Genomic DNA, 24495 nt, shown 5'->3' with positions numbered 1-24495 from the left:
GACCATGATAGTTCGTCGGTGATGTGGAATCCAAGGAACTTAACTCTCGACACGCTCTACTTCAGCCACGTTGATGTTAATGGGGGCCTATTCGGCCCTCCTTTTCCTATTGTCCACGATCAGCTCCTTTGTCTTGCTCACATTGAGGGATAGGTTGTTGTCCTGGCACCACACTGCCAGGTCTCTGACCTCCTCCCTATAGGCTGTATCATTGTTGTCGGTGATCAGGCCTACAACTGTTGTGTCATCAGCAAACTTAATGATGGTGCTGGAGTTGTGCTTGCCCACGCAGTCGTGGGTGAACAGGGAGTACAGGAGGGGACTAAGCATGCACCCCTGAGGGGCCCCAGTGTTGACAATCAGCGTGGCAGATGTGGTGTTGCCTACCCTTACCACCAGGAAGTCTAGGATCCAGTTGCAGAGGGAGGTGATTAGTCCCAGGGTCCTTAGCTTAGTGATGAGCTTTGTGAGCACTTTGGTATTGAACGCTGAGCTGTAGTCAATGAACAGCATTTTCTCATGGGTGTTCCTTTTGTCCTGGTGGGAAAGTGTGGAGTGCGATTGAGATTGCGTCATCTCTGGATCTGTTGGGGCGGTATGCAAATTGGAGTGGGTCTAGGGTTTCCGGCAGTAGGGTAGGGACTACCCCTTGACTTTGCTACATTAGTGTCAGATGTGGAACACCTTCAGCGGGTTTGATAACAACCGGATGCATCCATTTTTCAGGGGAAATTAAAAGAGAGCCTGTGACACGACTTCCACTTTCGGACGTTAACAAGGCGACACTCCATCTTAACTCCTCCTCCACATTTACTGGATTGGATGAATAGTGCAGAAGAGAACTTCCCCCGAAGGTTTCTTTCCTTCGTCAGGACCAGAAAGAATTTACGCCTGCTATGTTAGATGTTGGATGGCCCCCGACTGCGACCATTTAGAGCTTGTCCCTAGGGTGCAGGCATGAGGACCCGTTCTCTTAGGGAAGGCACAGGCAGTTGGTGGCAACTTAATTTGGGAGGAAGGGCTCATAGTAATTACTGGAACGGAATCAATAGAATGGTATAAAATACATGTTTTCCACTTTCCATTCGATACCACTCCATTCAAGCTATTATTATGAGCCGTCCTCCCCTCACCCTGTGACCTGACCTCGTTATCATTTTAAAAAGATTGGTTGGATAGGTAACCATGTGGCTGGCCCCTGTCCCCAACTTCTATGTCAGTCAAAATATATTAGTTACAAACAACAGAATCTGCCAAGATCGAGGCTGCAGGTAGCCTCGTGGTTAAGAGCATTGGGCCAATAACCGAAAGGTCGCTGATTAGAATCCCAGAGCAAGCAAGGTGGAAAAATTTGGCTTTCTGCCCTTGAACCACCAATGACAACTGCTCCCCAGGTGCTGATGGACGCCGATTAAGGCAGCCCCCCGCACCTCTCTGATTCTGAGGGGTTGGGTTAAATGCAGAAGACATATTTCAGTTGAATGCATTCAGTTGTGCAACTGACTAGGTATTCACTTTCTTGCAGCATAAAGTCATTGATGCCCACGCTGAATTGGCAGATTTGACTTCTGTTGTTGATGTCTTCAAGCAGGAAGTCCCCCCATTGTGTTTGATGAGAGGCCTGTCAGTCAGTTTATTTCACAAAAACTCAAGCCTGTTCTTTTTCAGCTCCATTTTGACCGCACCATGCCGGGGGCCGGGACCTGTCCTTTCTGCAGGGTGACCTTTATAAAACGTCCTGGGCATTACAACCGATTTCGTGTTATCAAAGTCACCAGCCCGAGGACGTGCCAGTTCGTTTTCAACTTCACTCCGGGACCGATCCACATTTATATGCTTTGACTGTATAAGTAAGCTTAATGAGAAAACCATTAAAAAAGGTAAGAAGAGGACTGTTTCCCCACCTGTCTTGAAGACAGATGAGCGTAAACTTAAAAAAATACAAAGATGAAGGCCGGGATTCGTGCCGTGGGCGAAAGCCATCAACTATCTCAAAGTGCATATGGCCTAGCCCGCAATACGCCACCTGATGAAAACCAACGCCAAAAAAACTTGTCTGCGTTCATCAAGCAGATCAGAATGGAGGTAATGTTATGCCATCTTTTTGACTCCCCCTCTCTTTCTCTCTACATCTACTCTCCTGCGCCCTCTCTCTTTCTACCCCCTCATGTCTTTTATTCATTTGTTTATTTGTCTGGGACCACGTTAGACCAACCAGGGTTCGAACAAAATCATTAACTTGGTGAGCTAAAAAAGGTGTTCATGTCTCTGGAAAGGTGACTTCACATTCACCAATCCACCTCTGTTACATGTAAATTGGTTATAATTTAGTTCAGTGCTACACATTGCCAGACGGGGCAAACTAGTTAACAAGCACTGCTCCTTCTTATTTTGACAGAGAATGGCATTGGAGAAGGACAGGGAGGAACCATTGAGGAAAGCAAAGACAGCTGAGAATGGGAGATCCTTCTCCTGGGAGAAAGTGCTTGCATGGGGAGAGAAGACAGCACCCAGCATTCTAAGATGTCTGAGGGCACTGTTCACCAAACCTGAGAGGGTCCGGTAAGTGTGTATTAAACCCAATGTGCCTCATAAAATTCATAATGCAACGTCAATGCAATGTTGCAGCAGCGCTGCATTCATTTTGGTGTCACATTTGGCAAGAAAGTGCTCTGTTGTGATAGTGTCTGTTTACAAACTGTCAGCTTTTAATTAATATACATATTTTATAAACACAATATACCTATATTTTATATTTAAAGGCCCAGTGCAGTCAAAAATTTGATTTTCTTGTGCTTCATATACACTGAGTATACAAAACATAAATAATAGCTGCTCTTTCCGTGACATGAACTGACCAGGTGATTCCAGGTGAAAGCTATGATCCCTTATTGATGTCACTTGTTAAATCCACTTCAATCAGAGTAGATGAAGGGGAGGAGACATGTTAAATAAGGATTTTTCAGTCTTGAGACATTTGAGACATGGATTGTTTATGTGTGCCATTCAGAGGGTGAATGGGCAAGACAAAAGATTGAAGTGCCTTTGAACTGGGTCTGGCAGTAGGTGCCTGGTACACTGGTTTGTGTCAAGAACTGCGACGCTGCTGGGGTTTTCATAGTCAACAGTTTCCTGTGTCTCAAGAATGGTCCACCTCCCAGAGGACATCCAGCCAACTTGACACAACTGTAGGAAGCGTTGGAGTCAACATGGGCCAGCATCCCAGTGGAACGCTTGGTAGAGTCCATGCTCCGATGAATTGAGGCTGATCTAAGGGCAATGGGGGGGTGCAACTCAATATTAGGAAGGTTGGAATAATACTGTGAAATTTAGAAAATTATGATAATGCCCTTTTAGTGTAAGAGCTGTTTGAAAAGACTGCCTGAACCTTCAGCCTGTTTTTGTGGGATGGAGTTTTGGCCTTCTATGGTGACATCACCATTTAGTAAATTAGTCCATAGACCATTAAGAAAAATAGTTCCAAACCTCTCTGTCATTAACAGCAACATTTTCAGTTTTCCTCTCACCACTCAGACCACTTCCATGAAAGTCCTAGCAAAATTCTTGCTTGAGGAATTGCCCTTTGCTAAGAAGCAATTTTTGTTTCTTTTTGACCAAAACAATTACAGTTAGGTAAGCAATTGTCATCCAGAAATGATTTGATATTGAGATAAAAACGTCTGCATTGGACATTTAAGGATATTCTGTGTGTAACTCTAACAGTTCTTTCATTTAAGTAGGAAACACTTCTATCCAGAGTGTCTAATCATTTGAGCAAGGGCAGTTAAAATTTTTTTTTAATATGGATGACAATGATCCAGATTCTGTAATCCCCTTTTTGGTGATACAGGATCAGATTAATCTGGCCGATATTGAGGCAGTTTGTCAGAAAAGGATCAGATAGGTTCATTCTGATTCAGATACCGCAATATCAAGATCACAGAATCTGGATTTTCAGTGCTTTGAATAGGCCTACACCGTGCCATCTATTCTACTGGACAGGTCATGTTACTACATCTACACAGTCATAGAGAAACATAGAGGATGGGAGTGAACGTTATTTGTAATAAGGGTTACATGGAGAAAATCGTAACTCTCTGAAATGAAAATGGATGGCCCTCCCTTCAGAAAAATATATTTTACCTAAACCCTCCCTGAACTCTTGAAAATAAAAACAAGTGACCCTCCCCTATACCCAAAATAATAATTAAAACAAAGTGGATAGCAGAGAACATGTCTACCGTTTACCCTCACTTCTTGGACAGACCAGAGCTTTAGATATGCAGTTTTAGAAACTGTTATTCGTCCTATAAGCGTTACATGACAATGCAGGAATTTTGATAGCGCACAGGGCTGCGGGCCATAAAGTTGTGGGTTCGCAGACCACCGTTGACAAGAGTAGGGGTGGAACAAAAATATAAACGCAACATGCAACAATTTCAAAGATTTTACAGAGTTACAGTTCATATAAAGAAATTAATTAATTAGGCCCTAATCTCTGGATTTCACATGACTGGGAATACAGATATGCATTTGTTGGTCACAGATTCCTTAAAAAAGAGGTAGGGGCGTGGATCAGAAAACCAGTCAGTATCTGGTGTGACCACCATTTGCCTCATGCAGCGTGACACATCTCCTTCGCATAAAGTTGATCAGGCTGTTGATTGTGTCCTGTGGAATGTTGTCAAACTCCTCTTCAATGGCTGTGCGAAGTTGCTGGATGTTGGCGGGAATTGGAACATGGTGTGGTACAGGTCGATCCAGAGCATCCCAAACATACTCAATGGGTGACATGTCTGTTACGGAGTCTAGTTGATAGGTAATCGACTAGCCGGACTGTTCGCCGGACTCCGCGTGTAGGGATTTGTACAATGCTTGAACAAGGGTATTGAACTTGACAATGGTGTCTGTCTTTATTCCTTTATCCAACATATCATACTGAAACAATGTCTGGTGAGTATGCAGGCCATGGAAGAACTGGGACATTTTCAGCTTCCAGGAATTGTGTACAAGTCCTTGCGACATGGGACCGTGCATTATCATGCTGAGACATGGGGTGATGGCGGCGGATGAATCCCACGACAATGGGCCTCAGGATCTCTTCAAGGTATCTCTCTTTGCATTCAAATTACCATCGATAAAATACAATTGTGTTCGTTGTCCATAGCTTATGCCCATACCATAACCTCATCGCCACCATGGGGCACTGTTCATAACGTTGACATCAGCAAATCGCACGCCCATACGCCGCCATACACGCTGTCTGCCATCTGCCCGGTACAATTGAAACTGCGATTAATCCGTGAAGAGCACACTTCTCCAGCGTGCCAGTGGCCATTGAAGATGGGCATTTCAAATAAAATAAAATGTTATTAGTCACATGCTTACTTACGAGCCCCTAATCAACAATGCAGTTAAAACAAAATACAGATAAGAATAACAAATAAGAGTAACAAGTAATTAAAGAGCAGCAGTGAAATAACAATAGCGATACTATATACAGGAGGGTACCGGTACAGGGTCAATGTGCGGGGGCACCGGTTAGTTGAGGTAATATGTACATTTGTCCACTGAAGTCGGTTACGATGCCGAACGGCAGTCAGGTAAAGACCCTGGTGAGGACGACGAGCACCAGATGAACTTCCCTGAGACGGTTTCTGACAGTTTGTGCAGCAATTCTTTGGTTATACAAACCCAGTTTCATCAGCTATCCAGGTGGCTGGTATCAGACGATCCTGCAGGTGAAGAAGCCGGATGTGTAGGTTTTGGGCTAGCCTGGTTACACGTGGTCTGCGGTTGTGCGGCCGGTTGGACAATGTTGGTAGAGAAATATACATTCAATTCTCTGGCAACAGCTCTGGTGTACATTCCTGCAGTCAGCATGCCAATTGCACACTCCCTCAATCTGTCAGATTGTCTTGTGTGCACATTTTAGAATGGCCTTTTATTGTCCCCAGCACAAGGTGCACCTGTGTAATGATCATGCTGTTTAATCAACGTCTTGACATGCCACACCTGGTGGATTATCTTGGCAAAGGAGAAATGCAGGGATGTAAACACATTTGTGCACAACATTTTAGAGAAATAAGCTTTTTGTGCATATGGAACATTTCTGGGATATTTTATTTCAGCTCATGAAACATGGGACCAATGCTTTATATGTTGTGTTTATATTTTTGTTCAGTGTAGATCAGAATTGGTTTGCACTGGCTTTGCAAATTACAGCCAGCACTCTGTTCAGAGGTGCTAAGTAGGTCTACCAGACAATCCTAATGGTCTGTCCGTGCCTTAAGGGATACTTCGGGTTTTTGTCAGAAACCCTTTATCTACTTCCCCAGAGTCAGATTAACTCGTGGATACCATTTTTTGTCTCTGCGTGCAGTTTGAAATAAGTTGCGAGCTTGCGCAATGACTGGAAGTCTATGGTAACTGCTAGCATGATAATAGTAACATAGACTTCCAGTCATTGCGCTAACACTAGTTAGCATTGGCTCACGAAACTACCTCTAACTTCCTTCATACTGGACAGAGACATAAAAATGGTATCCCTGAGTTCATCTGACTTTGGGGAAGTAGATAAGGGGCCTCATTGCCAAAATCCCGAAGTAAAATAAAATAGAGCCTGCATATCACCTTTAAGTGAGTACATGGATTTATTTGACATTTCTCAATGTAACAACTGACCATATACCTATACTGCAGTGCCTTTCACCTTTCTAAATCCACCCATCCAGTGGGATCACGATTATCCAGATTTTCGGCATCAAAACTATAACTAACAACTACTGAGTTTTGAAAAACGCTAAAACAACATTGAAGTATGATTAAAGGTAAAATTGGATTACCAAAGCGAATCACTATCCAGAGAATCAGAATGTAATTCAACATTTATTAAAATCTGATTGCTGAAATCTGATTAGAAAATATTTTTAAAACTGGACCCAGGAGATTGACGTGACATGACCAAGAAAAACCCTTGACCCTAGTTCGGGAATATGTTTGAAGTCAGTTGTCATGTTCCAACTACTGGCCTTTGAACACAACAAATACAGTTGAAGTTAGAAGTTTACATACACCTTAGCCGAATACATTTAAACTCAGTTTTAATCCTAGTAAAAATGCCCTGTCTTAGGTCAGTTCGGATCACCACTTTATTTTAAGAATGTGAAATGTCAGAATAATAGTAGAGAGAATGATTTATTTCAGCTTTTATTTCTTTCATCACATTCCCAGTGGGTCAGAAGTTTACATACACTCAATTAGTATTTGGTAGCATTCCATTTAAATTGTTTAACTTTGGTAAAACGTTTCGGGTAGCCTTCCACAAGCTTCCCACAATAAGTTGGGTACATTTTGGCCCATTCCTCCTGACCCAGCTGGTGTAACTGAGTCAGGCTTGTAGGCCTCCTTGCTCGCACACACTTTTTCAGTTCTGCCCACACATTTTCTATGGGATTGAGGTCAGGGCTTTGTGATGGCCATTCCAATATACCTTGACTTTGTTGTCCTTAAGCCATTTTGCCACAACTTTGGAAGTATGCTTGGGGTCATTGTCCATTTGGAAGACCCATTTGCAACCAAGCTTTAACTTCCTGACTGATGTCTTGAGATGTTGCTTCAATATATCCACATAATTTTCCTTCCTCATATGATGCCATCTGTTTTGTGAAGTGCACTAGTCCCTCCTGCAGCAAAGCACCCCCACAACATGATGCTGCCACCCCCGTGCTTCACGGTTGGGATGGTGTTCTTCGGCTTGCAAGCCTCTCCTTTTTCCTCCAAACATAGCGATGGTCATTATGGCCAAGCAGTTCTATTTTTGTTTCATCAGACCAGAGGACATTTCTCCTAAAAGTAAAATCTTTGTCCCCATGTGCAGTTGCAAACCGTTGTATGGCTTTTTTTATGGCGGTTTTGGAGCAGTGGCTTCTTCCTTGCTGAGCGGCCTTTCAGTTTATGTCGATATAGGACTCGTTTTACTGTGGATATAGATACTTTTGTACCTGTTTCCTCCAGCATCTTCACAAGGTCCTTTGCTGTTGTTCTGGGATTGATTTGCACTTTTTGCACCAAAGTACGTTCATCTCTAGAAAACAGAACGCGTCTCCTCCCTGAGCGGTATGACGGCTGCGTGGTCCCATTGTGTTTATACTTGCGTACTATTGTTTGTCCAGATAAACGTGGTACCTTCAGGAGTTTGGAAATTGCTCCCAAGGATGAACCAGACTTGTGGAGGTCTACAATTTTTTTTCTGAGGTCTTGGCTGATTTCTTTAGATTTTCCCATGATGTCAAGCAAAGAGGCACTGAGTTTGAAGGTAGGCCTTGAAATACATCCACAGGTACACCTCCAATTGAATCAAATGATGTCAATAAGCCCATCAGAAGCTTCTAAAGCCATGACATTATTTTCTGGAATTTTCCAAGCTGTTTAAAGGCATTGTCAACTTCTGACCCACTGGAATTGTGATACAGTGAATTATAAGTGAAATAATCTGTCTGTAAACAATTGTTGGAAAAATTACTTGTGTCATGCACAAACCGACTTGCCAAAACTATAGTTTGTTAACAAAAAATTTGTGGAGGGGTTGAAAAATGAGTTTTAATGACTCCAACCTAACACGGAACCCAAACCGGCTGCGCGTGTGAGCAAATTAATTTTGTCCCCCTACACCAAACGCGATCACGACACGCAGGTTAAAATATCAAAACAAACTCTGAACGAATGACATTAATTTGGGGACAGGTCGAAAAGCATTAAACATTTATGGCAATTTAGCTAGTTAGCTTGCACTTGCTAGCTAATTAGACCTATTTAGCTAGCTTGCTGTTGCTAGCTAATTTGTCCTGGGATATAAACATTGAGTTGTTACTTTACCTGAAATGCACAAGGTCCTCTACTCCGACAATTAATCCACACAATAAACGGCCAACCGAATCGTTTCTAGTCATCTCTCCTCCTTCCAGGCTTTTTCATCTTTGAACTTATATGGTGATTGGCATCTACACTTTCATTGTATTACCACGACAACCAGCAACAGTTTGTCTTTCAGTCACCCACGTGGTTATAACCAATGAGGAGATGGCACGTGGGTACCTGCTTCTATAAACCAATGAGGAGATGGCAGAGGCAGGACTTGCAGCGCGATCTGCGTCAGAAATAGAAAGGAGTTATATTTTAGCCCTTGGAAACGCAGACGCTCGCGAGCAGTGTGGGTACAATAATTGAATAACATGGATTTCTACATTTATTTTGCAACGCTCGCGCATGCGACGTGTCCGGTCTGGTCAGCATGTAAGTGTATGTAAACTTCCGACTTCAACTGTATCTCTGTATTAAAAGTTGTCTGTTATTGTGTCATATAAAACTGTGAAGGACCTCGGCGTTACTCTGTACCCTGATCTCTCTTTTGACGAACATATCAAGACTGTTTCAAGGACAGCTTTTTTCCATCTACGTAACATTGCAAAAATCAGAAACTTTCTGTGCAAAAATGATGCAGAAAAATGTATCCATGCTTTTGTTACTTCTAGGTTAGACTACTGCAATGCTCTACTTTCCGGCTACCCAGATAAAGCACTAAATAAACTTCAGTTAGTGCTAAATACGGCTGCTAGAATCCTGACTAGAACCAAAACATTTGTTCATATTACTCCAGTGCTAGCCTCCCTACACTGGCTTCCTGTTAAGGCAAGGGCTGATTTCAAGGTTTTACTGCTAACCTACAAAGCATTACATGGGCTTGCTCCTACCTATCTTTCCGATTTGGTCCTGCCGTACATACCTACAGGTACGCTACGGTCACAAGACGCAGGCCTCCTAATTGTCCCTAGAATTTCTAAGCAAACAGCTGGAGGCAGGGCTTTCTCCTATAGATCTCCATTTTTATGGAATGGTCTGCCTACCCATGTGAGAGACGCAGACTCGGTCTCAACCTTTAAGTCTTTACTGAAGACTCATCTCTTCAGTAGGTCATATGATTGAGTGTAGTCTGGCCCAGGAGTGTGAAGGTGAACGGAAAGGCTCTGGAGCAACGAACCGCCCTTGCTGTCTCTGCCTGACCGGTTCCCCTCCACTGGGATTCTCTGCCTCTAACCCTATTACAGGGGCTGAGTCACTGGCTTACTGGTGCTCTTCCATGCCGTCCCTAGGAGGGGTGCGTCACTTGAGTGGGTTGAGTCACTGACGTGATCTTCCTGTCTGGGTTGGCGCCTCCCCTTGGGTTGTGCCGTGGCGGAGATCTTTGTGGGCTATACTCGGCCTTGTCTCAGGATGGTAAGTTGGTGGTTGAAGATATCCCTCTAGTGGTGTGGGGGCTGTGCTTTGGCAAAGTGGGTGGGGTTATATCCTGCCTGTTTGGCCCTGTCCGGGTGTATCATCAGATGGGGCCACAGTGTCTCCTGACCCCTCCTGTCTCAGCCTCCAGTATTTACGCTGCAGTAGTTTGTGTCGGGGGGCTAGGGTCAGTCTGTTATATCTGGAGTACTTCTCCTGTCTTATCCGGTGTCCTGTGTGAATTTAAGCGCTCTCTAATTCTCTCTTTCTTTCTTTCTCTAGGAGGACCTGAGCCCTAGGACCATGCCTCAGGACTACCTGGCATGATGACTCCTTGCTGTCCCCAGTCCACCTGGCCGTGCTGCTGCTCCAGTTTCAACTGTTCTGCCTGCGGCTATGGAACCCTGACCTGTTCACCGGACATGCTACCTGTCCCAGACCTGCTGTTTTCAACTCTCTAGAGACAGCAGGAGCAGTAGAGATACTCTTAATGATCGGCTATGAAAAGCCAACTGACATTTACTCCTGAGGTGCTGACTTGTTGCACCCTCGACAACTACTGTGATTATTATTATTTGACCATGCTGGTCATTTATGAACATTTGAACATCTTGGCCATGTTCTGTTATAATCTCCACCCGGCACAGCCAGAAGAGGACTGGCCACCCCTCATAGCCTGGTTCTCTCTAGGTTTCTTCCTAGGTTTTGGCCTTTCTAGGGAGTTTTTCCTAGCCACCGTGCTTCTACACCTGCATTGCTTGCTGTTTGGAGTTTTAGTGCTGGGTTTCTGTACAGCACTTTGAGATATCAGCTGATGTAAGAAGGGCTATATAAATTTGATTTGATCTTAACCTTTTACACTTGTGGGAATTGGCCTATATGGATAGGGCTAAATTTAAATGTTTCATACAGAAGAAATATGCAAAGCATGGTAGCAATTGGAATGGAACAGTTTGGAGAATATGGGAAAGTTATTAGACCAAAGTTGAGGACACAATAGTTCACCTGACACAAGACTGAATCCAAACAATACACTGTTGATTTTGTGCATTTGACATTCCCTGTACTTTTCGCTGCATTTGTTGATAACAAAATCTGAAAATATTCTGGAGACATTCAGTAATATGATAAGAATATTCCTGGAGAATGTGTGGTAGGTGCAACATAAGACAAAAACATTACAAGGATTTGAGTAAGAGGTCCAAGTGGCCACACACCTCTCCAAAGTGTGCACAGTTCCCAAGTAATTTCAATGCACTTTTATGACTGGAAGAGTCTTTTTTTTCAATTGTGTGTTGTTGTTTACCCATTATAAATTGAATCTGGGTCAGGTGGAAAGCTTGTTCTATTGCCTACATGACTGGCTAAGTTATAAAATATGATCTTACAGTGTTAGGCTTTCACAGGGCAATTCAGATAAATGTTGGTGCAGATAGAAAGGAGTCATGAGTGTGTTCTGAAGCCAATTTTCTTCACAATAGACAAACAGTCTAATTCTGTTCAGAACAATCCAGGGTATGACGCCATGTCATTCTTGTAACTGTACATCAAGCATAGTGATCATAAACGTTGACACTATATATGACATGGGTTTTGTGATATGGAAATGCGAAGTGCACATTTGGATGTTTGGTTTGCTTCTATGACATCAAATTGGTATTTTTTATAATCCTGAACATCTCATCTTTCAAAATATAGACTTTTAATTTACAGCATTTCTCTCACTCCGATAACAAGAAATGTGCACAAGTTGCCCAACTAGCTGGAGGGTTGGTGTCAACTTCTTGTCGCTTCCGGTGCTGAAGTTCAGAACAGCTGTCAGTCAAAACCCATACAGCGCTGTGAAGCACAGAGCCTGAGCTCTGATGTCATTTATAGCATGTTACTGTACAGCCACTGCGTTACATTTTCAACCCATATACAGGTACGAGTGTAAAGGGTTACTAAATCACAGTGGGAGCACATCAAAGTTATGAACGGGTATTCATAATTTCTTTGTATTTGATCTTCTGTCATGCTCTATCCAAAACAGGACGTCATCAGAGGGCAAGGATATCATCAACCAGAAGAGGACAGAGCTGTTCCTGTCTATTATCCTCAAGACTAATGTGTCTGCATGTAACTTTGTCCAGTCCTTTCTGGGATGGGAGTTTTGGAGACAGCGCTGTCCTGAAAGCACGTTTAAAACCCACTACAGCCTGGGGGTGACTAGTTCCATGTTGCCAGAACTGCAGCAGAATACCGTTTGCATCGGAGCCACAGCCATTCCCCCATATCCAACCGCCACAGGCACATCGGCAACAGGGTACGTGTACACACACACACACACACACACACACACTAAATGTTATGAGTGTAGTTGATGTGATGATGTGTGTGTTCCAGGGTGCGGAGAACAGAATGGAATCAGACAGAGGCAGGAGAAGAGAAGTTTCCTCGACCACTGAACCATCAAACACAGACCAGACTCCAACCCCTGAGACCTCCAGTCCACAATCCCCTCAGCCAGACACAGACCAGACTCCAACCCCTGAGACCTCCAGTCCACAACCCCCTCAGCCAGACACAGACCAGACCCCAACCCCTGTGACCTCCAGTCCACAACCCCCTCAGCCAGACACAAACCAGACCCCAACCCCTGAGACCTCCAGTTCACAACCCCCTCAGCCAGACACAGACCAGACTCCAACCCCTGAGACCTCCAGTCCACAACCCCCTCAGCCAGACACAGACCAGACCCCAACCCCTGAGACCTCCAGTCCACAACCCCCTCAGCCAGACACAGACCAGACCCCAACCCCTGAGACCTCCAGTCCACAACCCCCTCAGCCAGACACAGACCCCAACCCCTAAGACCTCCTCTGACCAACCGAAGCCATGAGTGTCTTTTAAACAACATAAAAGCTTGCCAGTATAATGCAAAAGTGAGCCCTATGAGGTCAGAATTACCCGAATGTTCCTAACCTCTCATGAAATGTATAAAAGCCACATTCTGTTTTAATTCTGTAAAAACCCTGAAAGCCAAAAGCCGAAACGCGTTGGTTCCATTGTCCTCATGCACCTCAGTTGATAAGAGAGGTAGCAGAAGATATCCCTTCCCTAATCCCTTATGTGTCCATTCAGCAGAAACGTCCCTAAGACATACAGTACCAGTCAAAAGTTTGGACACACCTACCCATTCAAGGGATTTTCTTTATTTTTACTATTTTTTACATTGTAGAATAGATATAAAAAAAATATATGAAATAACACAAATAGAATCATGTTGTAACCAAAAAAAATCTTAAACAAGTCAAAATATATTTTAGATTTTAGATTATTGAAAGTTGCCAGCCTTTGCTTTGACAGCTTTGCACACTCTTGGCATTCTCTCAACCAGCTTCATGAGGAATGCTTTTCCAACCGTCTTGAAGGAGTTCCCACATATTCTGAGCACTTGTTGGCCGCTTTTCCTTCACTCTACGGTCCAACTCATCCCAAACCATCTCAATTGGGTTCAGGTTAGGTGATTGTGGAGGCCAGGTCATCTGATGCAGCACCATCACTCTCCTCCTTGGTCAAATAGCCCTTACACAGCCTGGAGGTTTGTTTTGGATCATTGTCCTGTTTTAAAACAAGTGATAGTCCCACAAACTAGATGGGATGGCGTATCGCTGCAGAATGCTTTGGTAGCAATGCGGTCAAGATTACTACATTATTCCATGTGTTATTTCATAGTTTTGATGTCTTTACTATTATTCTACAATGTAGAAAATAGTAAAAATAAAGAAAAACCCTTGAATGAGTAGGTGTCCAAACTTTTACATGCTACTGTATAACGTTCTGCATCTGACCAACCACAACGTGCAAAGACAGAGGCTACTACAGAGGACAGATGTCAGTGTTTAGTGTTTAGTAATCCTCTAGTCCTCCAGATGTCTTTGAACATCTGCTTATAAACTAAAAAATATGTCTTGCTCTCCTCCTCATGTGCAGGGCCCAGAGTTGTTCCTGGTGATTAGTAGTGCCCAGAGTCTTTCCTTGACCACATGACTTGACCAGGAAAAACATCTGCCCATGTCTCACTGTTCCCCCATGTCTCCTCAGGACTTTGCTGGCCCATTGGAAAACACCCGCTGAAGAACCAAAGCCTCCAAAAGGAAAGACAATAAAGAAACTTGCTCAAACATCCCAAAAAAGAACAAACAATGAACCATCTCAGAAGCGCAAAACACAATAGGAAAATAAATCACACTGTAGTTGCAAGCCCAAGAAGAGGAGGATAAACAAAGCTGCCAAAACAGACACAAACAAAGAATTTGCTCAAATACCAGCCACAAACAAAGATTTTCCTCAAACGCCAGACACAAACAAAGAAGTCTCAAATGCCCCCAATTAGGTAAGTGAAACATGGGACGCAGCGTACATTCTGACCTACCAGATTCTATGACATCCTATGGGTTCTCTCTCGCTTACTCACACACACACCAATGCGCAGTACAAAGACTCCTGTTTCAATATTTTTTTTTACAGAAATTTTGCTGAAGAAATGGTTTCTCTTGATTTGTTGTTTTTCTTTTGTAAAGTTATGTTGGTGAAGAATGTTTCATAAAACAAAGTTAGATTTCAGAACCAAGAGTTGTACATAGATACTGTATGTCTACATTTGTTTTCTATTAAAAAAGTATCTCAAACAGAGGTTGTCCTCTACTGATTAAGACCATGGTCAGTTGTGGTACGTTGGTATCAGTTTTAAATGCAGTCAAACGTATTTTCTTAGTTTCACTCCCTGGTAAATGCAACGACTTAGTGCCTGCACTAAAGCTGAACATGCAGAAAACCTGAACATTTTGATTATCAGGAGTGAACTTTACATTATTTCATCCTGAGCATTGCCCCTGTCGTTTAATGAAGGGTCAATAATGTTAATCCAGCTGGAAAAACGAACATTATGTATAAAAACATTGTAAATATTTTTGTTGTTGAATTATTTTGTATAGTTTATCTCTGAATCAACACGTTTAGTGCTATCCTGGATCCTTGGGGCATCCCTAAATATAATGGATATACTGACAAGATATACGTCTCTCTACCCTAACAATGTCGTTGTCCACAAAGCGGCACTGTGGGCTGTCTAGCTCCCGCTTTTCTTTGGATTGGTGGAGACATCTCATTATTGTAATCCGTTTTTGAGTATTTGATGAGGGTTGATGACGTCAATCTCGGGTATTCAATGGCGGGATACACTACTAGCCTTATAACATGAATATGCATAGCAAACTCCGAGGCCTCCGTGGCCTACTAATATCGGTACACTCGTAACAACTTAAGCATTCCAAACGTCTATTCGATCAAATAGACCTCAGGCAGCAAATGAACCATTCATTGACCATACAAAAACTTGCATAGTGGGCGAAACAACGAAAAAAACCGCCACCTGTTGGAGGGAGACCGGTTTTCCGCCAAATTAGGCTACTCTTTCTATCTGGTTTATATATTTTTATTTTTTATTTGCTCATTAGGCTATTCCTTTTATTGACATGTTCAAAGCAGAGCAATGAATACTGTAACGACCCTGGGTTTATAAGCGCGGAAAGGGTCGTTACAATACCATTAACGATCCCACATTAGAACTCCGTAACATGATGCACAGTCAATAGGCCTGCATCATTACAGATAACATTTTTTATCCAACAGCAACATGTTTATGTGCAATGTGTTGACCTACGTGTTAAAAATGTATCTATGTCCTCATCTGAATTTTTTACATGTCTTATGTATTTATGTTGTCTGTTTTGTGTTTTCTGGTTTAGACTTTTTTTTTTTAATATATATATATATTTTTTATCAAATCAAATTTTATTTATCCCCCCCCCCCCCCAAAAAAAAGTTTAAATTAAGAAAGATCAGAATTAGCAATGTCAGAGACTACGTGTAACAATATAACAGTAACTGATTTGGGCAAGGGAGACAGCAATAAGAGTCATTTAGAAATGTAATAAACCAACCTGGTCTCAGAGGACTTCGCACCATTCTGCACATAAATCTGAGATTTCGCATTTTATGTACTAATTTGTGCATGTCCATCAATGATATGTTACAAATTACAATTCGTTTTATATGTTATGAATTTGCAAAACGTACATTATCTTACGAATTTGTGAAACCTACAATCGATTACGAATTTGCAAAACGTATGATATTTTAAAAAATTTGCATGGTTTAGACTTTCCCGTCTACTCACTGTGGTTGTTCAAGCGTCACATCCGCTTTTATCTTACTCATGCGTCAGTGAATGCGGCGCTAAAGAAACGGAGGCGAGTAGCAGTGTTTCGCTTCACTTGATAACATATTATTAGTTAACTATAATAAACCAGTTAATTATATATCGTTTAAGTTTCTATCGACAAGAAATGAGCGACAACGAAAAGGATTTTGGCGAGCGGGTGCGTATAATCAACCACGAACTACCGAAGATCTATTCTTGCCCTAAAATGAGCAGACGACGACGCCATTTTGCCCTAGCCTAGCTAGGCGGCTAACGATAGTTAGCACAACCATGATGTAGTTAATAGCATTGATTTGCATCGACTGTATGGATTTTGTACCGTTTATATTTTCTAATTTAATGTCCAGTTACTCATTTATGTTAACATTGGTGTCTTTTTATTCAGTGTATTTTGCAACTTAACGCTAGCATATGTTAGTCCAATCAGTCCAAGTGGTTTGCACCTGTTTTAACGTTAGCTAATTCACCTCAAGTAACGTTACATTTTGAATTAACGAGTCTACTGAGACTGCTGGCGAGAAACAGTTACCAATGTACATTTACTCATCGTTGCAGGTGAATGCAATATATAACTAACTATAGATTCGTAGCCAACTAGCGAAGTGGTTTACGGCTAGAATGTTTAACTTCGTCATCACTTACTGCTGCAGTCACTTAGCTAATTACAGATTGCACGCCAGATAATGTGACATAACGAAAAATGGTGGATAAATGAAGATGGTTCACTCGTGCCGTTTACCATAAGGGGGGGGGGGAAGTCAGTGCCGGTCGACTTAACTGGGTGTTTCACAGACACCAATAGACGGGTGGTTGTTTTGCGACAAAACTGACGCGTGCGCAACTATGGGGCGAAATAGAAGGGGTTGGCTTATTTTAAGGCTGGTTTACAGTTGGTCTATCGACATGCATGTAGACAAGTTGTTGCAGTGACATAATGAAAATCCGATTGTTGTCTGACATCAAACTTGTTGTTATGAAAAAGTATAAATGCAAACATGGCAGGCTTCATGACAACAAACACAAAAATGACAGGCTGCCACAACAGCTGCCTGGTGGTCCAAAATAGCATAACTGCCGTATTTTAACACCAATAAACCCATCTGTTTAAAAATGTAATACAGTATATTTCAATCTGGCAAACCAGGCAACTAAAATTAACTTTATAAACAATGTTTTTGTTAGTTTCTAGCTGGCTAGCCAGTTCAAATAACGACCATATCATAGCTGACAATGTCTTAAATAAAGCTCATTTTTATTCATTACTTAGGGTGTACACCATAAAATGATCTTATTCAATGTTTATAAAAAAAGAGATGTATTCAATAGAGAATTGCATCAATAGTTCAAACTGTTTCTACCATATATCATTCACAAGTTAGACTATTTACTCAGAGAAATTAGAATGATTAGAGTGAATAGAATGTCATTATGGCCATGGTCAAAAAGTGGTCGCTGCTCAATAGAACGCTGTCACTGCGCTGTAGGCAGAATGGCACTATCTTCAAACGTCAACAGACAAGCTAGCTAGTCGCTGCAGGTTCCTGTGTGATAACATGGGTTATTTCTAAAGGAAATCTACGGAATACAAAACTAAATTGGGTCTATATATATATATATTGTAGAGAACAATCTGATGAGTTGAATGTGATTCATAATGACAGGAAACTACATTTAGACATTACTTTAGTAGCACTCTCTTGAATTTCTGTATTTCACTTCATTCTAGAGCAGTGAGTGAACACCCTACATTATTACAGGAAAATAAACAAGATAATTATTTACAAATGAATTGCGAGAGAATTACAGAAAATAGCTTACGGTTGTGAGTGTGACGAAATAAAAGCAGGTCATTCTACCGGAGAATTTAAGAATTTGTGCTCTGTCAGGTAACCATGACAACGGCAGCCACGGGGTCAAAGTTGAAATTTATTCATCTGTCTTTTTTTATATATATATATATGAGAGAGATTTTTTCCACAGAAGTAGTGCACTAGGCCTTTACTAGTACTGTATTAGCGGACCGCTGTAGCAAGGGCAAATTGTATATATTTTTTTGAAATATACAATATCTTCCCGCTGCTATGTCCACGGAGTATAAATTAAGTGTTTTGACTAGCGACACTCTTCGTATTCAAATTGTCTAAAGACATGTTGATAGACAAAGTATAAACCAGCCTATAGATTGTTGACAACATCTGAACTATATTTCGTCTCCACTGTTTATTGAAAACATAAATATATTTGCACAATGAGCACTTGTCTCTCATGCATCGTTACAGTTGTTGGTTAGCTAGGGAATTTTAGCCATATTAGCGTAGGCGTGACATGAGTTAAAACAAGACATGGTAGCAATAACAACCTACAATTCCCCACATGGCAGCATCTTTTTATTGTTGCTAGCAATCTGACCAATGGCCATCCAGAATCTCAACAACACGGACTTCTGCCCTGTTGAAGCGTGTGCATACAAACTGCCACCATAGATTTTTCAACTGACCTGTTTTTGGCAATACTTTTTCCACCAACTCGAGAACGAAGAAAGTATCTTAGAAATGCCAGTTGCAGGTGGTTCTACAAAAACACACATTCAGAAAAATCTAAATCCATGTTTTGTATGGAGTGGGATATGCTTCTAGCATGTGTGTAGTTCTTTGTTTTGGTCGCACAATATAATGCGCTGTCATCTACTTCTACACATGGCCGCGTTGCATAGAAACTACTAGTTTCTGAAAAGCTGCTGGGAAATCCTAGATGTGTGGCAGCTAAGCTGGCGAGGAACCATCTTGCGCGGTACAGAACATGGATTTATTATCTTTAGTTTTCGCTGGTTTTTGTAGAGCCGCCGGCAATTTGAAACAGACTTTTTAAAGGTACTTTCTTTGTTCTCGATTCAGTGAAAAAGTATCACCAAGAACAGGTTCGTTGAAAAACCTATGGCGGCGGTTTGTATGGGGCCTTTCTCTATTGACCAGTAATGGACACCAACAATCTTTGGTTATATCACATTATCCGGCATAAACTCTAGCTATTTATTAGTCAGTTATAATGTATCAAGCTCTTCCACATGGCACCACCCATGTGAGAGTACTGTCTTCTAAAGTTGTTAGTCCTATATTTAGTTGCACTGTAATGGTCCTGCAAAAGCCATTTTTGTTTTAAATCACACATAAACAAATGTTATACTGAGTGGGGCATTGAAGGGAGTAGCTAATTTACTTTAAACCCTTACTCAGATTTATTATAGCAGTTCTTCAATCTTGGTCCAAGGGCTTGATAAACCAGATGTGCTAGTACTGGCTGGAACAAAAGCCTGCACTCCTTGTGTGACCCTCGGACTAGGATTAAAGAACACCATAATTTGATAACTTTTCAAGTCTTCATTCATCATATTCTGATGTTGTGCATTTCAGAGAAATCAATATACATATTTCCTTAACATTGCTTTGATTTAATGCTTTTCAGGTGAGACAACTTATTTAGTCTGATTTGAGTGTTACGAGCCTGGTTTTTGCACATTTTGACCTCTGTAGCTCTTATAAAAATTTAAAAAACCAACCCTTTTTATCATCCTTGTCTGTTTTTCGTTAAGGTTGAGTTGGGAAGAAGCAAAATGGCGGAAGAAGTTTCAGATATGAAGTTTGAAGTTGTTAAAGGGCATATTTGATGAAGCTGATGGTGTTGATGCATGCTAATGTAAAATGAAGCTGGCAGAAGCGAGCGGCCACGCTGTCCACTGGTAGAGTGATGTAATGGCAGAAATCAAATGGGAGGAAGGAAGTGGGGGAAGAGGAGAGAAAAATGAAGTCAGAAATGGTGTGAAACGGAAGAAAGAAGAAAAGAGATGGTTGTTTTGAAGTTATGAAGTTAAAGAAGTGATGAAGTTATGAGAAGTGTTCGGGGGTATGGTTAATTCCCTATAGCCTGCTATGTTATTACTACAATCCTATTTCTCCCTCTCTCCTTCTGTTTTCTAAAGCAGTGTTTTCCAAGCCATCCCTCAAGGACCCCCAGTCATTACACCTGTTTGTTCTCTTCCACCACTGGTACACCTGATTCAACAAAATCTCAAGCTCTTTCTCAAATTGAATCAGGTGTACTAAAACGGAAATGTGCAACAGTTGGGGTCTCCCTGAGGGATGGCGTGAGAAACACTTCTTAAGCATGCATGCCAACTGTTCCTCCATCTCAGACACATTACCTAGTCCTCAACACGCAAGGTTAAACTCTGCTACGCTGCCTAGAGTGTAAGAGAACAATCCGCTCATCATAGAACTGTGTTAAGATTAAACTAGATTAACACCTACTTTAAGCCTATATGATTTCCTCTGGTCGCCTGTAACAGGCAGATCTAGTTACAACAAATACCTGTCGTTAATGAAATGTTAAAAAAAAAGAAATCTTACACTACTGGAGCTGAAATATATGAGGGGCCTGTAGCAGGTTTGAGCGAGGTTCCTTCTGTACCTCCTCTCTCTCTATCCTGACCGTTTCTGTGTTTTGATTCTGAACTGTGTTTATGTGTATCTGGCCTGTTCAGGACTCGCGGTCCGCTTCCAGGAGTGTGAGCCCAAGGGCTTCTGGGAAGTCTGCCAGCCGCTCCCCGGCCCATTCCCCAGCCCGCTCCAAAGATGGCTCCAGACACTCCAGGTCTAAGTCCCATTCCCGATCTCGCTCCAAGTCCAGGTAAGAACCCCAGCTCCAAGGAGGCTTTGGGTTTTGTGGTGACACTTTTAGGAGCTGCTGGGTAACATAGTGTGTATTTTTGTTCAGGTCCACATAGAGCTTGTGTTGTTTTTGTGTTATGGCTTTATTCATGTTGTTTTTGTTTCTAAACTCTTTAAATCAGGGACCATCAACTAGATTCTGCCGTGGGCTTTTCTTTTTTGAGCGGATGGTCAGGGGGCCGGAACATAATTACAAATCATTTGTAGACTGCAAATTGACCGCAAGAAGTCCAAACAGAGATTATATATTTCTATACGATCACGTATACATCTCTATTATGCGTGGGAATACTTTGGAACAGATTTCCAAAATTAAAATCACTTGGCGCTGGTGTTTTTACAGTCTTATGTTGATTTTTTAAAAATAATAACAAACACTTTTATTTTTACTTGGGGTGGCCAAATAAAATCAGCCACCAGTTAGAAACCCTGCTTTAAATGTTCTTAACATGTCCTTTATTTTATTTTCCCCAGGTCTCGTTCCCACAGAAGCTCCCGCAGGCATTATTCCCGCTCTCGCTCCCGTTCCCACCGCCGCCGTTCCCGTAGCCGATCCCGAAGCGGGGAATATCGCCGCCGTCGGAGCCACAGCCACTCACCCATGTCCAACCGCCGCAGGCACATTGGCAACCGGGTACACACACACACACACACACACCCCTCTGGAGACGAGACTCTCTTAGGCAAACCCCACACACAACCTCTATCCTTCTCACAATCCTCCTCTATAGGCCAACCCGGACCCGAACTGCTGCCTGGGTGTGTTTGGTCTGAGCCTGTACACCACAGAGAGAGATCTGAGAGACGTGTTCTCCAAGTACGGCCCCCTGGCTGACGTCAGCATCGTCTACGACCAGCAGTCACGACGCTCCCGCGGCTTCGCCTTCGTCTACTTCGAAGTCCGAGAGGACGCCAATGAGGTAGGAAGGCATGGAGGGAGGAAGGGGATATTGCAGGGGAAGAACAGAGAAGAATTGGAATTTGAGTGAGCATGGTGTTGAAGGGGAGTACTCTTCTCTAAACATCTTTGTCCCACTCCTCCACCCTCCCTCTCTGTTTCAGGCTAAGGACAGAGCTAATGGAATGGAGTTGGATGGACGGAGGATCAGGGTCGATTTCTCCATCACCAAACGACCACACACTCCTACCCCTGGGATATATATGGGACGGCCCACATAGTGAGTGACCGTCTTTCTTAGACTCACGCATCTGGGATGGCCCACGTGATGCACACACATGTTGTACATTCAGTGAATCCTCTAACCGTGTGTGTTTTCCAGTGGCGGCGACGGCAGCAGCGGTGGAGGAGGAGGAAGTGGCGGGCCCAGCTCAAGCTCATCTCGCCGTAGCTCGAAGGATTACGACCGCGGCGGTGAACGTGGTTACGACAAAGGCTATGACCGCGGCTACGATCGCTATGACGACCGAGAGTGCTACAGGTCCTACAGGTGAGACACCTGGCCTGGATTTTATAGTTAGTGGTTGCTAAGCAGGACTGGGGCAGTTGGTTGGTGGATGCTTATTGTGTGTTGTCTCTCCAGGCGCAGGTCTCCGTCCCCGTACTACAGTCGAGGGGCCTACCGATCTCGCTCACGCTCGCGATCTTACTCCCCACGTAAGTCAACCAGACTTTGCACCGCTTAACATGGTTAACTTGACGGCTAGTGGCGCAGCGGTTGGGGCCTCAATGTCTAAATGTCTCCCTCCTGTTTCCACAGGCCACTACTGAGCAGAGGGAGAAGAGGAGCAAGATGATACTTTGTGGGGTTAGGGCCAGGGGTGGGGTGGGGTGCATATCTGGGGAAGTTAGGGAAATGGTAAAGGATGTAATTGTGAACTTGATAAACAGTCATATTTTTTGTTTATTTTAGTTAAATTTATTCAGTAGGTGGATTTCTGTACATGAGCTTATTTCTGTCAGTCTTGCCCGTTGTGTTTAGAGAAGCTGTCGATTTGTTAATCCAGGGTTCTCCCCAGGATTTTTTAAAATGGTGGTGCTGCTGAGTGCAGCGAACACCTGTAATTCCCATTTCCTGCAATCTAGAGCACATTTTGGTTGGGTTGTTTTCTACATAGTGGTGCAGCCAGTCCTCAAGGTGGCGCAGCACCCCTCTTACATTCTTTGGGGAGAACCCTGTTTAATCCATCTGATCTGTATTTTGTATCACCAGGCTCCTTTTTAATGGGTAGATGTGTTGAAGTTCAGTGACATTTAGTGCACGATAGGCTCTAGGGGAGAGGGCTCAAGGTAAATGCAGCTCTAGGATCTGATTACCTTACCCCCAATCCTAACCTTAACCTTTAGGTTGATGAAAAAATATCTTACCCTTTATCAGTGGTTAGGGGGTAACTTCTTCCTGCTGTATGTTCGGGAGAGGGGCCAAGAGCTAGAAGCTCTACCCTAGTTCAATGCTGTGTGTATGGGTGTACCATGATTTTAAGTCTGCAGGATTCCAAGCAATAATAAAACTGCATCTTTTCAAGTTTTGTCCGTCAATACTTTCTTCATGTATCCTGTACTTGGTGTGTGGCAAACTGGTGAACATTATGTGAAGAATATGTAAGGCTATAGGAATTGGTAAACAGAAGGGTCTTGTTACAAACATAAACAATTAAAAAGCTAAGATAAATATAATACCATCATCATAAACATTTATGGTCCACAGGACCCCAGCAAAGGAAAAAGGGAGGTATTGAGATCCTTGATCTTATTTTTCTTATGACCATGTTTGCATTGCATCCCATTATTATATAAGTGGTATGACATAGGCAGGTAACCCCAACAACAGCTCCCCGGGCGCTGATGACGTGAAGGCAGCCACCAGCAACTCTGATTCAGAGAGGTCGGGTTAAATGCTGAAGGCGTTTCGATTGAATGCATTCAGTTGTGAAACTGACTAGTTATCCCCTTCCTCGAGGAAGAGCTGCCTTTGTTCTAATGTAATTGGTTGGATGAAAGTTTGCTCAATAGGCGCTTAGTGACTGGGTCCAGGATGTCTACAAGATGTCTAAGCTACTTAAACAGCAATAGTGGAGTTTAAGATCTAATCGCTGTACAGATGTAGGTTCTTAATTTGATCACCCTTTTGCAGGAAATTTTAAACTTGGTGTATTTGAAGTTTAAAAAGGCTTCTGAAGTTTGTAATTTCCACTTTGAAATGTCAGACTTGATTTTCCCTCATGAAAAATGTATCAACCCCTACAAAAATTTCTTAATTATAATTCACA

The 24495-nt window shown here is 42.6% G+C and overlaps 1 protein-coding gene and 1 long non-coding RNA gene across 2 annotated transcripts; both read left to right on the top strand.

The window, feature by feature from the left end:
• The first annotated feature begins 550 nt into the window (after positions 1-550).
• Positions 551-10606, top strand: LOC120051339. The gene is made up of 3 exons (XR_005477256.1): positions 551-2085; positions 2399-2562; positions 10558-10606. It is a non-coding gene; the product is annotated as an uncharacterized LOC120051339 (long non-coding RNA).
• A 5918-nt stretch (positions 10607-16524) lies between these two features.
• Positions 16525-23750, top strand: LOC120051338 (transformer-2 protein homolog beta-like). The gene is made up of 8 exons (XM_038998162.1): positions 16525-16700; positions 21081-21226; positions 21742-21901; positions 21999-22187; positions 22330-22445; positions 22548-22715; positions 22809-22882; positions 22986-23750. The coding sequence occupies exons 1-8, from the start codon at positions 16668-16670 to the stop codon at positions 22994-22996; spliced, it is 897 nt and encodes a 298-aa protein (XP_038854090.1). The 5' UTR covers positions 16525-16667; the 3' UTR covers positions 22997-23750.
• The last annotated feature ends 745 nt before the right edge of the window (positions 23751-24495 follow it).

The sequence above is a fragment of the Salvelinus namaycush genome, chromosome 7, assembly GCF_016432855.1.
Source record: "Salvelinus namaycush isolate Seneca chromosome 7, SaNama_1.0, whole genome shotgun sequence".
In the NCBI taxonomy this organism is placed as follows: Eukaryota; Metazoa; Chordata; class Actinopteri; order Salmoniformes; family Salmonidae; genus Salvelinus; species Salvelinus namaycush.
Note: the sequence above shows the minus strand (reverse complement) of the source record. Positions and strands in the feature narration are given on the sequence as shown.